The sequence below is a fragment of the Scyliorhinus torazame genome, chromosome 19 (assembly GCF_047496885.1).
Source record: "Scyliorhinus torazame isolate Kashiwa2021f chromosome 19, sScyTor2.1, whole genome shotgun sequence".
NCBI classification, from domain to species: Eukaryota; Metazoa; Chordata; class Chondrichthyes; order Carcharhiniformes; family Scyliorhinidae; genus Scyliorhinus; species Scyliorhinus torazame.
In genome coordinates, this window is record NC_092725.1 from 85,415,852 (window position 1) to 85,433,481 (window position 17,630).

The following is a 17,630-nucleotide window of genomic DNA, read 5'->3' on the forward strand; positions in this document are numbered from 1 at the left end:
GAGTGGACAACAGTATGAAATCATGGAAAACTGACCCAATCTTTTTTAAAAAGGATGGGGGGGGAAATCAAATGATGGTTGGTATTTGGTTGAGAGTGACGTGCATTCTCTGTGTTTAGAATAGGTCTGCTCAGGCACCATGGAGCATGATGAAATAGTTCTGCTTGTAAGTGGTTTGTCTTTGGAAAATGGTCTTCAGAGTTTTCATTGGGTTCCTATTCTGACTGCAGTGATGTTAATGCCATTGGAGCCAGAGCAGTGGGAGGAAGTACAGGAATCAGCAGTGGAAGTGACCATCAGCACACTCAACAAGCAGGCAGATCTCAAGGTGAGAGCATTTACTATTTGTACCTTCAGCCAGGAGCTGACAATGGCCACATGGTCCATTTAGTGCTATTTTACTATAATTTCACTAAATTATATTGCGATTTGACTGCACGAATGTAGTGATATAAGTCAATGGGTAACAAAATGTTACCCAAGTCAGTAGGGAATACGAAGGTGCGCACTCGTGATTAGACTTATTTGGCCTAAATGCTTTTGACAGTGCTGCTGCTTAATCATGTAATGCTGGCTTAGCACAGGGCTAAAGAGCTGGCTTTTAAAGAAGACCAAGGCAGGCCAGCAGCATAGTTCAATTCCCGGTACCAGCCTCCCTGAACAGGCGCCGGAATGTGCGACTAGGGGCTTTTCACAGTAACTTCATTTGAAGCGTACTTGTGACAATAAGCGATTTTCACTTCATTTCATAATGGAATAGGCAACTGATGTCTGATTTACCTTTATCTTCTCTTGGCTGGAACCAGATGTATTCCATGTGAAATGGGCAGAGGAAGTCAAACACGGGGTGTACTCCCAGCTCCCAGCAGCTGTACTCATTGCTACCAGTGCTTTTTGTACAATCAGAGTTTCGCTGAGTTGGAAGCATTAAATCCCTTTTTAGAACATAGAACAGTACAGCACAGTACAGGCCCTTCGGCCCACGATGTTGTGCCGACCATTTATCCTAACCTAGGATCAACCTAACATACACCGCTTCAATTTACTGCTGTCCATGTGCTTGTCCAAGAGTCACTTAAATGACCCTAATGACTCTGACTCCACCACCTCTGCTGGCAGTGCATTCCACACACCCACCACTCTGTGTAAAGAACCTACCTCTGACATCTCCCCTATACCTTCCTCCAATCACCTTAAAATTATGTTCCCTTGTGACAGCCATTTCCGCCCTGGGGGAAAGTCTCTGGCTATCCACTCTATCCATGCCTCTCATCACTGTCATGTGAGAGTACCCTTTAAGAAATGGGTGTTTAAGAAATATACCTTTTGAGAAATGGAGCTGCTCATGTTACTGGATTGATGTCAGTGTGGGTGGAGCTGAGCTCTACTTCTGCTTTTTTAGTTTGTTTGAGAAAGCTTGGATGTGTCTGTGAGCTGCACTGCTGTTGATCTCTGCCATGAAGGACTATCTCTTAATCATTTTGTGAATTCAGAATTATAAATGATTTCAGTATTGAATGGAAACCCTAATGTGCTCCTGTTTGAAGGTTTGTTAAGTTTTTGGATGTTAAAAGGACATACAGGTTATTTAGTGTTGTATTCTTTGGGGGGTGTATTTGATTTACTGGTTGCTAAGATGTTCACCGTTTGTTTTAGAAAGGTTAACTTGAGTTCATAGAATAAACATTGTTTTGTTTTACAAACCACTGGTCCATTTTCTGCTGTACCATACCTGTAGAGTAAGCCATGTGCTCCCCATGCCACAATCTATTAAAAGTTGTGGGTCAGGTGAACTCCATGATACACTTTGGGATTCTCTAAATCCTGGCCCACAACATCACCTTGTAGACCTCAATCAAGCCACCTCTCTTCCTTCTTCGCTCCAGTGAGAAAACCCTAGCTCCCTCAACCTTTCTTCATAAGGCATGCCCTCCAGTCCAGCCAGCATCCTGGTAAATCTCCTCTGCACCCTCTCCAAAGCATCCACATCCTTCCTATAATGAGGCGACCAGAACTGGACACAATATTATAAGTGTGGTCTAACCAGGGTTTTATAATGCTGCAGCAAAACCTCGTGGCTCTTAATAATCAATCCCCCTGTTAATGAAAGCCAACATACCATGTGCCTTCTTGACAACCCTATCAACCTGGGTGGCAACTTTGAGGGATCTATGTACGTGGATTCCAAATTCCCTCTGTTCTTCCATACTTCCAAGATCCTGCCTTTAACCCTGTATTCAGCATTCAAATTCGACCTTCCAAAGTGAATCACTTCACATTTATCTAGGTTGAACTCCATCTACCACTTCTGAGCCCAGCTCTGCTTCCTGTCAATGTCCTATTGTAAACTGCAACAGCCCTCAACACTTTCTACAACTCCACCAACTTTTGTATCATCGGCAAACTTACTAACCTGCCCTTCCACTTCCTCATCCAAGTCATTTATAAAAACCACAAAGAGCAGAGGTCCCAGAAGATCCCTGCGGGACACCACTGGTCACTGACCTCCAGGCGGAATACTTTCCATCCACTACCACTCGCTGTCTTTTTTCGGCCAACCCATTCTGTATCCAGACAGCCAAATTTCCCTATATCCCATGCTCCCTAGCTTTCTGAATGAGCCTACCATGGGAGCCTTATCAAATGCCTTACTGAAATCCATATGCACCACATCCACTGCCCAACCTTCATCAATGTGTCTTGTCACATCCTCAAAGAATTCAATGAGGCTTGTGAGGCATGACCTGCCCCTCACAAAGCCATGCTGACTATCTTTAATCAAACTATGTTTTTCTAAATAATCATAAATCCTATCTCTCAGAATCCGTTCCAGTATTTTGCTCACCACAGACTCAAGACTGACTGGTCTGTAATTCCCAGGGATTTCCCTATTCCCTTTCTTGAACAGGGGAACAACATTCGCCTCCGTCCAATCATCCGGTACTACTCCAGTGGAGAGTGAGGACGCAAAGATCATCGCCAACTGCGCAGCAATCTCCTCCCTCACTTCCCGTAGTAACTTTGGGTATATGCCGTCAGGCCTAGGGGACTTATCTATCCTGAGGCTTTTCAAAATTTCCAGTACATCCTCCTTCTTAATATCAACCTGTTCGAGTCTATTAACCTGGTTCGCGCTGTTCTCATGAGCAACAAGGTCCCTCTCTCTAGTGAATACTGAAGCAAAATATTCATTTGGGGCCTCCCCTATCTCCTCAGACTCTAGGCACAAGTTCCCTCCGCTATCCCTGATTGGCCCTACTCTTACTCTGATCATCCTCTTATTTCTCACATATATGTAGAATGCCTTGGGGTTTCCCCTAATCCTTCCCGCCAGGGATTTTTCATGCCCGCTTCAAGCTCTCCTGAGTCCATTTTTGAGTTCCTTCCTGACTACCTTGTAATCCTCTAGAGCCGTGCCAGATCCTTGCGTCCTCAACCTTACGTAAGCTTCCTTCTTCCTCTTGACTAGAAGCTCCACTTCTCTTGTCATCCAAGGCTCCTTCACCCTACCATTTTCTCATTCATTATCTTCTCAAATGAAAAATGTGCACATCCTGTTTTGGATCCAAGCTATATTCTCCCTTGTTTGTTAAACATGTGGTGGGGTTAATATTAACACTGAAATTCTGAGTAAGCAATTCAAGGGAACACCCTGCTAAATGCCTTTTCATTTTTCTACAGCGTACAGAGGATGCCATGAATATTTGTATAGAACCAGACACAATCAGCAAGGGGCAGTTTGTAGCTACAGGGTAGGTGTCATGTGTCTCCAGTTTATTTGTTAAATCATTTGCTGTTTCAGAGCTCAGTTTCTGGAAGAGCGTGTGTTAGAAATGTTGTTCTCTTTCCAATGTTACCAACCACAGGTCCACCTTAAAACAAACATGTAAGTTAAACCTTTCATAAAATTATCTCCATTCTTAAAAAAAGTGCTTTCCCCCATTCCTGTATTAATTCCAGAGTCTAGTTCTGTCTGCACTGACTGATGTGGCAGTGGGGACTCTGGCAAGTAACATGTGACACACAAGTGCCAGGCAATGATGATCTCCAATAAGAGAGGATTTAACCATTGCCCATGACATTCAATGGCATTACCATGTTGAATCCTGGGGGGTTCAACATCCTGGGGGTTTACCATTGACCAGAAACTGAACTGGATTAGCCATATAAATACTGTGGCTACTAGAGCAGGTCAAAGGCTAGGAATCCTGTGGTGAGTAACTCCCCACCTGACTCACTAAAGCCTATTCACCACTTACAAGGCAGAAGTCGGGAATACTCTCCACCTGTCTGGATGAGAGCAGCTCCAACAACACTCCAGAAGCTCAACGCCATCCAGGACAAAGCAGCCCACTTGATTGGTACTCCTTTCACAAACATTCAACCCTCCACCACCACCGAACAGTGGCAGCCATGTGTACCATTTACAAGATGCACTGCAGGGACTCACCAAGGTTCCTTAGACAGCACCTTCCAAATCCACAACCACTACTATCTGGAAGGAAAAGGGCAGCATGTACCTCGGACACCACCATCTGGATTTAGATTAGATTTAGATTTATTGTCACGTGTACTGAGGTACAGTGAAAGTATTGTTCTGCGTACAGTCCAGACAGATCGTTCCATACATGAAAAACAGGACATATGATAAATATACAACGTAAATACATAGACATAACATTGGGTGAAGCGTATGGAGTATAGTCGTACAACAGTAGAGAAGATGTGTAGAGTCTGTTAGTAAGTGTTCTCAGACTTTTATATCTTCTGCCCGATGGAAGAGATTGGGAGAGAGAATAATCCGGTTGGAAGGAGTCTTTGATTATGCTGCCCACTTTCCCAAGGAAGCAAGAGGTGTAGACCGAGTCAATGGATGGGAGGAATGTTTGCGTGATGGACTGGGCTGTGTTCACAACTCTCTCTGTAGTTTCTGACAGTTTTGGGCCAAGCAGTTACCATGCCAAGCTGTTATGTAGCAATATAGGATGCTTCCTATGGTGCATCTGTAAAAATTGGTAGGAGTCAATGTGGACATGCCGAATTTCCTTGGTTTCCTGAGGAAGTATAGGCATTGTTGTGCTTTCTTGGCCATAGCGTCGACGTGGGTGGACCAGGACAGATAGTTGGTGATGTGCACACTTAGGAATTTGAAGCTGTCAACCATCTCCACCATTGATGCCAACAGGGCTGTGTACAATATTTTGTTTCCTAATGTCAATGACCAGCTCCTTAGCTTTGCTGACATTGAGGGAGAGATTGTTGTCTTTGCACCATGCTACTAGGTTCTCCATCTCCCTTCTGTACTCTGACTCGTGGTTGTTTGAGATCCGACCCACTACGGTCGTGTCAACCGCAAACGTCTGGGTGGAGTTGGAGCTGGATTTTGCCACACAGTCGTGTGTATAAGGTGTATAGTAGGGGGTTTAAGTATGCAGCCTTATGGGACCCCCTTATTGAGTACTATCCAGTCATTGTTTATCCTTACTGATTGTGGTCTATGGGTCAGGAAGTCGAGGATCCAGTTGCAGAGGGATGAACCAAGTCCTAGGTTTTGGAGTTTGGATCTGAGCTTAGCTGGGATTATGGTGTTGAAGGTGGAGCTGTAGTCAATGTATAGGAGTCTGATGTCTGGTTGTCGAGATGCCCCAGGGATGAGTGTAAGGCCAGGTAGATGGTGTCTGCTGTGGACCGGTTGTAGCAGTATGCGAATTGCAGTGGATTGAGGCATTCTGGAAGTATGGAGATGATGTTTCTCATGACCAACCTCTCGAAGCACTTCATAATGATTGATGTCAAGGCCACCGGTCGGTAGTTGTTGAAGCACGTTGCCTGTTGGTTCTTTGGCACTGGTATGATGGTGGAGGTTCCCCTCACGCACCATCCTAACTTGGAATTTTATTGCCGTTCTTTCACTGTCGCTGGGTAAAAATCCTGGAACTCCCTCTCCAACACCACTCGTGGGTGTACCTACACCACATGGACTGCAGCAGTTCCAAGAAGGCAGCTCACCACTACCTCCTCTAGGGAAACTCGGGAAGGGCAATAAATGCTGGCCTAGCCAACAACGCCAACAGCCAATAAAATGATTCTTTTAAATATCTAGTTTCCGGTGTAAACACGAGTGTTAACCTGGATTCCAGTTCTACCTGAGCAATCAGTCACTGTGGAGACTGAGATGTAAATCATAGGCTCCGTGCCCCTGGTAAATAATTGTTGCATGCACTTTGTGAATTTCTCACAACTTAAGAGCAGTAATGGAGTTTAAACTCTTGAAAACTAAAAGTAAAAATAAATCATCCTCCATTTGCCAGATCATCCTGAATGATGTTATCAACTTGCTCACTCCACCGCATCCAAGAATAAATACGGTATTGGATGAAGAATAGCTGAATGTTTATACATGTAGTTAGCAATAGTGCGAGCTTTCATTTGCCCTTTCCTTTATTGTTTCCGTGTTTCAAGAACAAGCATTGAAAGGAAGTTGGTACTTGTGTTTTCCAAAAATAAGCACCATTGTTTTAAATAGAAACTATCCTGTAGACATGGTGACCTAATTAAACAGCAAGGGCAGAAAGAAAACCGTGAATGTGATGGAAATCTGAAATACAGATGGGATATATAAAATATGTCTTTTTCAGATGCTAATCGACCTATTAATATTTTGAGTGGAAAATGTCAATAAAAAAGACAGTTTCAGCCTTTATTAGGCTGACTTATGCAAGGAGAGTTGCAGAAATAGTTCAAGAGTTTTAAATCTAGAGGTAGTCAATGGATTTAATAACCCAAAGACACTGGCATGCAATATTGGCATTTTGCATGTGAAATCTATTCATTATTTTGAAGGAGGCATTAATTTATTTACAGCGAACCTATAGGAAGGCCATGAATCCCTAGAAAGGTAGTCTCGGTCAATTAATGGAAAGACGCAAGGCAAGTCATACCGCTCCAAAATGAAAGAGAAAATTGGAACATACCACCATCTCAAAAGGGAGATACGGATATTGTAACAGATGAGGGATTTTCTTATAAGAAGAGGTTGAGTAGGTTGTGCCTGTATTCATTGGGAGTTTAGAAGGATGAGAGGCAATCTTATTGAGACATTTGGGATTTTCAGGGGGTTTGACGGTAAATGCTGAGAGTTTGTTTCCCTGTGTGGGAGAGACTATCTAGGACTGGAGGGCATAATCTCAGAGTAATTGGTCACCCATTTAAGACCGAGATCGGGAGGAATTTCTTCTGAGGGTTGTGAATCTGTGGAATTCTTTACCACAGTGGGCTGTAGAGGTTAGGTTGTCAAGGTAGGGAGACTATTAATCAATAAGGGAATCGCAGGGCGACACAGTGGTTAGCACTGTTGCTCCACGGCGCCGAGGACCCGGGTTCAATCCCAGCCCCGGGTCACTGTCCGTGTGGAGTTTGCACATTTTCCCTGGGTCTGCGTGGGTCTCACCCCCACAACCCAAAGATGTGCAGCCTAGGTGGATTGGCCATGTTAAATTGCCCCTTAATTGGAAAAACATAATTGGGTACTCTTTTTATTTAAAAAAAAAATTAAAATCAATAAGGGAATCGAGGGTTATGGGGAGAAAATGTGAAAGTGGAATTGAGGATTATCATATTAGATCAGTCATGATCTCATTGAGTAGGCTGAATGGCCTACTATTGCTACATATTATGGTTTTATTCATCAGCTCAGTCAAATGTGGAGTAATACCTTCCATATTTTATTTGCATTAGCTGAATTTTACAGTGCTGAATCCGATAAGTGTACAATATCCATAACTGCTCCTTATTGTAGTCGTGCTCCATTCTGTGATGTTTGGGTCAATTCTGAAACTCCCTTCCTAACAATGTGGGTGTACCTTCATCACATGGACTGCAGCAGTTCAAGAAGCTCAACATCACCTTCTCTATGGCAATTAGGGACGGGCAATAAATGCTGCACCAGCCAGTAATGCCCACATCCCATGAACTAATAATTTCTTTTAAAAAAGGGTGACCATCATACTTCTGAAGAAGCCATGTAGCACATTGTCATGAGTTCTGTTTCAGTTGTGTTTTGGTTGATCTCTCACAATTTCTTGCTTGACCATTAACAGGAGTCGGAAGTTGACTGATCCACTCTTGTGTCCTGAAGGCACCCAAATTCTCCAAGCCAGTTTCTGTAAACTGCAGCTACCCCAGGTAAGGTCACACTTTTAGGTCCTATACATTAAAGAAAATACGCAGCACGAGGGTTCCCTGAACTACGTTATCTCACTTAAAAAATGTAGCTTGTGTTCACCTAAACTCCCAATGGCATTAAACTCCTCTTGCTCTTATCGCACTAGTATTAATTTTAAGGTGAGGGGGAAAATCCTGCCCAACAACACCTCCACCTCCTGCTCTTATGAGCTTTTGCATTCCATTGACTTCTTGCAGGCTGGAATTCAACTGTCTACTTACCTCAAATATATGTTGTCTTACTTTTCGCAACAGCTCCACTGCCAATCAGACATCAGAGAGTAGCCGGTAACCTCCTGAAGGAGAAAAAACTCCTCTAGAAAGAAAAATTGAAAACCTTCTGGGGTTTGATAAATTTCTATTCAGCATTAATCATTGCTGGATGACTGTTATATACAGATGATATTATGTTTTGGAGACTATTTGGTTACATACTCATAAAATGCCAATTCCTTTCATAAGAGGGTTGGATCCAACCTGGATAACTAATGTATTATTTCCTTCCCCCAAAGAGAAAATGCTGGAAAATCTCAGCAGGTCTGGCAGCATCTGTGGGAAGAGAAAAGAGCTAACGTTTCGAGTCCAGATGACCCTTTGTCAAAGCTAAAAGACCGAGAAAGTGGGAAATATTTATACTGTGGAGTGAGTGAATGAAAGATGAGTCATCACAACAGAAACCAAGGGAACAGGGTGCTAATAGTCACAGAAACCAAGGGAAAGAGTGCTAATGGCAGTCCACAGAGAGAACAAAAGGTGTGAAAGGCCAAACAGCAGAGAAACTAACATCAGAGGGTAAACTGTGACAGATGTAGGTGTGGGGGGGGAAGGGGAAAGCAAAGGGGAGAAAAGGTGAGGAAAGGGGGACAAGATGGGGGTGGGGGTAAATATATATAAAGAAAGTCAAGAAAGAAAGAAATGGTAAAAGACAGTTAAAATGAAATGGGATGAAAAAAAGGGGTCGAGGTAATCATCTGAAGTTGTTGAATTCGATGTTGAGACCGGAAGGCTGTAGTGTGCCTAACCGGAAGATGAGATGTTGTTCCTCCAGTTTGTGTTGAGCTTCACTGGAACATTGCAGCAGGCAAATAACAGAGATGTGGGCATGGGAGCAGGGTCTTGTGTTAAAATAGCAAGCAACGGGAAGCTCGGTCCTGAATGCGCACAGACCGAAGGTGCTCAGCAAAGCCATCACCCAGTCTGCCAGACCGGAGATTTTCAGCATTTTCTCTTTGGTTTCAGATTCCAGCATCCACAGTAATTTGCCTTTATCCAGTATTATTTCCTTTCTCTCTCTCTCTCCTCAGGGAACAGAAGGTTTCTTCAGTATAGATAATGAAGACTATGAGGCTGTTTCTGTTGATGTGAAGCTGCTTCCTCGAAAGCTCAGGTTTTTCTGTGATGCTATCAAAAAACAACAGATGCAATAGTTACAGACACAGAATATTCAATTTGATAGCTCTGTGTCGAGCTGACCATTACCTGTTCACTTAATACATCCATAAATATTCTTCTATTTACTCGTTAAGTATTGCTGAATCTAATTTCATGTTGGGAAAACTACTTTTTTGACATTCCTGGACTTCCCAGACATGAAGAAGTCGTGCAGGAGGACACCAATGGGGTGGAAAAAAATCTTGCACACATCTTTACTATTAATCGGCTGCTTTCCCAAACTAAAGCTGCCCACTATTACCTGAGATTGTGGAATTATCTGGAAGATCTTTTACCCCAAAGCTGCTATTGGTGCGGTTTGTCTGGAGGTCGGTTTTACTGGATTGGATGAGTTTCCTGCTAATTTTAATTTATCCTTCATTCCAACTTCTTGAACTGATGAGCTACTCCAGTCTCTCCAGAACAGACTCAGTTGGAAAGCCAATTGAAGACAGTCTTTGAAATCAAGAGCTGCAATCAGTCAGTAATCTATTCTCTGGTATCTGTAAAGAGCTCACTGTTGTAGTTCCCGTCCATATGAAAGTTGAACGGAATTTGCGTTTCTAGAACTGTTCCAGTTTTTGAAATGACCTGAAGCACCTAGCAGACAATGAATTATTCTGGAAAAGTAATCTGTTGATTTTGTAGACAAATATGGGAGTCAATTTGCATGTAAGGGGCGGCACGGTGGCACAGTGGTTAGCACTGCTGCCTCACAGCTCCAGGGTTCAATTCCAGCCTCGGGTGACTGTGTGGAGTTTGCACTTTCTCCCCGTGTCTGCATGGGTTTCCTCCCACAGTCCAAAGATGTGCAGGTTAGGTGGATTGGCCATGCTAAATTGACCCATGGTTAGGTGGGGTTACAGTGATAAGGTGGATGCTTGGGCTTAAGTTGGGTGCTCTTCCAAGGGCCGGTGCAGACTCGATGGGCCAAATGGCCTTCTGCACAGTAAATTCTATGATCTGTTTTGGTGGTGCCTGATGAATGTTGTATAGAACTGATTGAGATCTTTTGAATCCACCTGAACAGGCTAAGAGATAGCTGAACATTACACCAGTCAATGTTTGTTTTATTGTAATTTATATGAATTGAATGAAGAAAAATAATGTTGTATTTTTGCAAGCTGGTACAAGTTAATCATCAGAGTTCAATTAGTATGTCCAGAGAGAGATACTAGAAGCATTTTTGCATTACTCCTGGCAGCCAGATTAAGAGCCCTTTAGGTTGAAAGTTTTGTGGCTAGGGAAAACTTAAAACGGGAAAAGAAAACTGTCTTTCAATGATTTTGCTCCAAATACAATTGAAGAGTTCAAAGTCAATCCAAACCACATACTGGGTTACTGGTTCAGAGTTTGATTCCACAGGGAAACTGTGGTTTTCCTGATTCTTGCTGTTGGCTAGTCAACTTTCTGAAAGTGAACACATCTCTTCAAAACAAAAGGTGACACTTTGGGTATTACTCGTATTTGCTCACAATGATTTTGGAAAAATCATGTATCCAAAGTAGCACTTTTGACAACATTAAATAGTAGAGGTGCATTTCTGGTTGTCTTGGTGATACAAAATATGAATGAGCCATCAAGAGTTGGCCAATAAACTATACAGCTGCGAGTTTGTGCAGTTTGAAGGCAATACACACGGACTGTCTAATGGCAATGTAATCCTCAGCAGGTTCTCATTCTACATATATATATATATATATATATATATATATATTGGGTATTGGTTCCTTAGAGTGTTAGTCTGGGGAAACTAATGATTGGAAGACTGAACAAGTATTTTGTATGTGCCTTCACAGTGGAAGACTCGAGAAGCATCCCAAGAATAGTAGAAATCGAGGGGCAAATGGGAGGGAGGAAATTAAAGTGATCATAAGAGGAAGAAGTACTGGGAAAACTAACAGGACTAAAGGCTATGATGGCCTGGATCCTAGCGTCTTTAGCTGAAGAGATAGAGGATGCATTGGTTTATAATCTTCTAAAAATCCCTAGATTCTGAAAAGGTCCCAGCAGGTTGGAAAACTACAAATATAACACCTGTATTCAAGAAAAGAGGAAGACTGAACGCAGGAAACTCAGCCAGTTAATCTAACATCAGCCATTGAGAAAATGCTAGAATCTATTATTGAGGTAGGAGCAGGATACAAAGTCAACATGTTTTTGTGAAAAGGAAAATTTGCTAAATTTACTAGTGTTCTCTGAGGGGATAACAAACAGGGTGTATAAAGAGGGACCAGTGGAAGTAGTGTATTTGGTTTCCCAAAAGTCGTCCGATGAGGTATATTGTACAGTACAAGATAAGCACTCATAGTGTTGAGGGTGTTATATTAGCATGGGTAGAGGATTAGCTAACTAACAGGAAATAAAGAATCAGGATAAATTGGTCATTTTCAGGTTGGCAGGCAAACTAACTGGTGTTACAGGAAATTAGTACTGAGACTTCAACTGTTTACAATCTATAATAATGACTTGGATGAAGGGACCAACTACATTGTAACCTAATTTGTTGATGATACAAAGATCGATAGGAAAGCAAGAGGATATAAAGTGTATGCAAAGGAATACAGATAGATTAAGATATGATGGCAAAAAGGGGGGAAAAATTGTATTTAGAGAGACTGCAGAACTCTGAGTTACAGAAGGATCTGGGTATCCTTGTACATGAATTATAAAATGTTAGGGTGCAGGTACAGCAAGTAATTGGGAAGTAAAATGGAATGTTGGGCTATATTGCAAGGGGGTTGGCCTACAAAATGTAAGGAAGATTGGCTAAAACTATACAGGGTATTGGTGAGATCACATCAATCTGGCTACAGTTTTGGTCTGAAGGAGAAATATTTTTTTAAATAAATTTAGAGTACCCAATTCATTTTTCTCAATTAAGGGGCAATTTAGCATAGCCAATGCACCCACCCTGCACATCTTTGGGTTGTGGGGGAGAAACCCATGCAAATACGGGGAGAATGTGCAAACTCCACACGGACAGTGACCCAGAGCCGGGGTCGAACCTGGGGTCTTGGCGCCGTGAGGCAGCAATGCCACTGCGCCACCGTGCTGCCCTCTGAAGGCGAAATATACTTGCATTGAAAGCAGTTCAAAGATGGTTCATTCAGCTGATTCCTGTGATGAAGGTGTTGTCTTATGACAAAAGGTTGGGCCTTTACTCATTGAGTTTAGAAGAATGAAAGGTGATCGTATTGAAACACACAAGATTCTGAGGGGGTTTGACAGGGTAGATGCTGAGAAGATGTCCACCCTCGGGTGAATGTAGGACAAAGAGTGCAGTTTACAAATAAGGGGTCACCCTTTTAAGATTCAGATGCGGGGGAATTTTTTCTGAGTGTCATTAGTCTTTTGAATTCTCTCCCACAGAGAGTGGTGGAGGCTGGGTCAATTAATATATTCAAGGCTGAGTTAGATTTTTGATCCACAGGCTCAATGGCTTATTCCTGCTACTATATCTTTCGATCATTCAGTTTTCCCAGCAGGTGTTTGGCCAACGCATACTCAAATTCTTCAAGTTCTCACATCAAACACTAGTTCCCAGCAGTCCGATAACTTGGATTGGGGAGCATCAAAGCAACGTGCAAAACAGTAGGTGACCAAACCAGTATCCAATCTAGCTTTGTTAACAGGAAATGTCTGAGAAGCTGCACTTCCGCCAGATATGTAATAGATTCAGCTATTGAAATCTGACCTGCAACAATATCTTGTTAGTAATTGTAAGGTTGATGACTGTTCATTCTTGTGTATCTAATATGGCGTCTGGTGACTAAGGCAGTACATCTGTGGATTTGACAGGTAACAGGTACCTGGTTAGACAAGTCTCTAATTTTATTTACTTTTCCATGGACCCATTAATATGAGAAATAAATCAATCAGATTTTTTTCAAGCACCTGTATTTCCTATTTATGCCACCCATGTGGCAATAAAGGACTTATCTGAAAATGACAATTTCATGCATTTTCACTGTTGGATTCAGCAATTATAGAGGGGGGTCCTTTAAAATATTAGCTAAAAAAGATTCCTGAAAGTGACTGAATTTGTAGAACTAATATTAAATAAGTTATAATTATGAATAAACACAGTCCATGGCTGTATCAAATATTACAAATAATGAACTACAAGTTCTGACATTATCTGATATGGAGGTAGATTCAACAAGATTGAAACAGTATCCTAGCTGAGACCAGACATAACATAGGGGGCGCGATTCTCCACTCCCACGCTGGTTGGGAGAATCGCCTGGGCCGCCAGAATTTCCGGGGACGCCGGTCCGACGCCCTCTCGCGATTCTCCCAAGTGGCGGGAACGGCCCAGTCGAGTTTCGCAGGCCGGAGAATCGCCGGAGACACCCAAAATGGCGATTCTCCGGCACCCCCGCTATTCTGAGGCCCGGATGGGCCGAGCGGCCAGGCCAAAACGGCGGGTTCCCCCTGGCGCCGTCCACACCTGGTCGCTGCAGTCGTGGGCGGTGCGTGAACGCTGGGGGGGGGAACCTGCACCGGCCTAACCTGGAATGTGGGGTGGCCCGGGATCGGTGCCCACCGTTCGTCGGACCGTCCTCTCTGAAGGAGGACCTCCTTCCTTCCGCGGCCCCGCAAGATCCAACCCCCATCTTCTTGCGGGGCGGACTTAGAGAGGACGGCAACCACGCATGCGCGGGTTGGCGCCGGCCAACCCGCGCATGCGCGGATGATGACCGTTATGCGGCGCCGGCCGCGTCATATATGCGGCGCTGCTTTTACACGGGCGACAAGGCCTGGCGCGTGTAGATGACGCAGCCCCGATCCTGGCCCATTGTCAGGGCCTGAATCGGTCGGGACCGGGGCCGTTCCGCGCCGTCGTGAACCTCGACGGCGTTCACGACGGCGCGGCCACTTCGGCGTGGGAGTGGAGAATCCCGCCCAGGGAGTTTGAACGTGGCACAGATGTCAGGAGACACGGGGAAAGCATTTTCCAGTTAATTTTGTGTGAATGTACCCAAATATGTTTTTAAGAACTAAAAACTTTGCTTCCATTCATCCAACCGGACTGACTTATCTACAAACGAGAGATAAGACAAATCTTATTTTCACCAAACCCACAGATATTGAATGATGGTAGCTTACATGGCCAGATGCCATGATTCTTTTGTACTTTGGGAAATTCAGGGTACCGGCGCTGCTTAGCTCAAACAATGCCTCAAGGTGGCTGATAGGAGACATGGGTATCTACTGATGGTTTTCTTCCACCAAGGGCAAAGGAGGTTAAAACATCACTTGCTTGTATCAGCCAAATGCCATTAACAATTTGCATTATCACGATTTGCATTTTATGCTCCAATTCAGTTGTGTTCCTTAGGATCACTGATTCATAAAGCTAGATGTTCATAATCTAATAAAAGCTTTATTGAGGCAGACATCATTCTCATATTTTAGAATGAGAATCCTTCAACCAAAATCGGCATTTCTATGCAGGTGCTTGTGTTCATTAAAGACTAAATAAAAGTAAAAAGAGAACTTTTACCTTTCCAGTTTTACTTTTTCAAGTCAGCCTGTTCTCAAGTTTTATTACAGTCTTCCTTGGGCAGCACGGTAGCATTGTGGATAGCACAATTGCTTCACAGCTCCAGGGTCCCAGGTTCGATTCCAGCTTGGGTCACTGTCTGTGCGGAGTCTGCACATCCTCCCCGTGTGTGCGTGGGTTTCCTCCGGGTGCTCCGGTTTCCTCCCACAGTCCAAAGATGTGCAGGTTAGGTGGATTGGCCCTGCTAAATTGCCCTTCGTGTCCAAAATTGCCCTTAGTGTTCGGTTGGGTTACTGGGTTATGGGGATAGGGTGGAGGTGTTGACCTTGGGTGGGGTGCTCTTTCCAAGAGCCGGTACAGACTCGATGGGCCGAATGGCCTCCTTCTGCACTGTAAATTCTATGATCTTAACGCAGTTGGATCAGAGTGATGATGGCGGAGTATGTTTGCTTGCAAGTTAACTAACCTAAAATGTACTGACCTATTTGTGACTGCTGCAGTACTTGTATGAAGATGAATAACTGTCTCCCAGTTCACCCTCCCTTCTGTGTAATTTATTCCAAGAAATTTGCAGTTTGCAAGGGTGGCTGGGAAATGTATTTTGTTAGATAAATATATCCATTAAAAAATGTCAGCAACTTAAAACTTGGTCAAAATGCCAGAGACAAGGTCAAAGACAATCACCACATGATAAATATCTTTCCCTGTGCTTTTTCAAATGTTTATGTTCTGGATGTCCTATCAGGCATTTGATCCCATTTGAATTAGCTTGGCAATGCCCACTCTACACAAACATAGAGTGCTTGCATTTGTGCAGACCACTGGAATTTTCATGACCTGTTTCCAGTGTCTGGATAGGTCAGGGAGTGCTCTAGAATACACCAAGGTTTTCCAGAAGTTTAGTGATGACCCAAACTCCTGATCAAGGAGAGGGTGAAGAAAAGGGGAACTGGTTCAGGTCAACACATTGCTAAAAGTATGAAGGACATTGATGACTTTTTCCACTGGAAAGGGTATGCTCCATTTTCATAGAATAAAAAACCCTTAATTATTTCTTGCCTTGTTTTCAGATGACAAATCATCCAACCCTGATACCACTAATGATCCCAAAGTTCCATGCTATTTTTGACAAGAGTTCCAATGTATATTAGAGATGAGTAATTATTAGGGTGTCGCTTTATGCGGACGACCTGCTGCTGTATGTGGCGGACCCGGTGGGAGGAATGCCAGAGGTAATGAGGATCCTTAGGGAATTCGGGGACTTTTCGGGGTACAAGCTCAATATGGGGAAGAGCGAGCTGTTTGTAGTTCAGCTAGGGGACCAGGAGAGGGGGATTGGCGAGCTCCCACTAAAAAGGGCGGAGAGGAGTTTCAGATATTTGGGGGTCCATGTGGCCAGGAGCTGGGGGGCCCTGCATAGGCTTAACTTTACAAGGCTGGTGGAGCAAATGGAGGAGGAGTTCAAGAGGTGGGGCGGGTAGGGTGCAGTCAGTCAAAATGACGGTGCCCCCAAGGTTTTTGTTCCTGTTCCAGTGCCTCACCGTGTTTATCCCGAAGGCTTTTTTCAGGCGGGTTAACAGGAGTATAATGGGGTTTGTGTGGGCGCGAGGGACTCTGAGGGTGAGAAGGGTGTTCCTGGAGCGGAGTAGAGATAGGGGGGGGCTAGCGCTGCCCAACCTCGGTGGTACTACTGGGCCGCCAATGCGACAATGGTGCGCAAGTGGGTGATGGAGGGGGCTGCATGGAAGAGGCTGGAGACTGCGTCCTGTGTGGGTACGAGTCTGGGGGCGCTGGCAACGGCGCCACTGCTGCTTCCTCCAAGTATACCACGAGCCCGGTGGTGGTGGCGGCCCTCAAAATTTGGGGGCAGTGGAGGCGGCACAGGGGGGAAGTTAGGGCCTCAGCGTGGACCCCATTACGGGGGAAACACCGGTTTGCCCCAGGAAGAACAGGTGGAGGGTTTTCGGGGTGGCACAGGGTAGGCATCCGAATGTTGGGGGACCCGTTTGTGGACGGGAAGTTTGCGAGCTTGGGTGAGCTGGAGGAGAAGTACGGGCTTCCCCCGGGGAACACCTTCAGGTACTTGCAGGTAAGGGCGTTTGCCAGACGGCAGGTTGTGGAATTCCCACGGCTACTGCCACACACAGTACAGGACAGGGCGCTCTCGGGGGGGGGGGGGGGGGGTGGGTGGGAGTGGGGAAGATCTCGGAAACTTACCAGGTGATGCAGGAGGCGGCCTCGGTGGTGGAGTTGAAAGGTAAGTGGGAGGAGGAGTTGGGAGAGGAGATCGAAGAGGGGACGTGGGCAGATGCCCTAGGGAGGGTGAATTCTTCCTCTTCATGCGTAAGGCTCAGCCTCATACAGTTTAAGGTGCTGCACAGGGCACACATGACCGGGACAAGGATGAGCAGGTTCTTTGGGGGTGAGGACTGGTGTGTTAGGTGCTCAGGGAGCCCAGCAAATCACA

General features: G+C 44.5%; 1 protein-coding gene across 2 annotated transcripts in view; it reads left to right on the forward strand.

Moving 5' to 3' along the window:
• agk (acylglycerol kinase) overlaps nt 1–9,748 on the forward strand; it is a 71,421-nt gene extending 61,673 nt beyond the window's left edge. Inside the window, exons 12-15 of one of the 2 annotated variants that reach the window (XM_072484660.1) lie at nt 231–328; nt 3,682–3,752; nt 8,100–8,184; nt 9,535–9,748. In XM_072484660.1, coding sequence (XP_072340761.1) covers nt 231–328; nt 3,682–3,752; nt 8,100–8,184; nt 9,535–9,552 — 272 coding nt within the window. In that variant the 3' untranslated portion in view covers nt 9,553–9,748. Of the gene's footprint in view, nt 1–230; nt 329–3,681; nt 3,753–8,099; nt 8,185–9,527 lie in introns of both variants that reach the window. The other variant, XM_072484659.1, reaches the window with a different exon arrangement.
• The last annotated feature ends 7,882 nt before the right edge of the window (nt 9,749–17,630 follow it).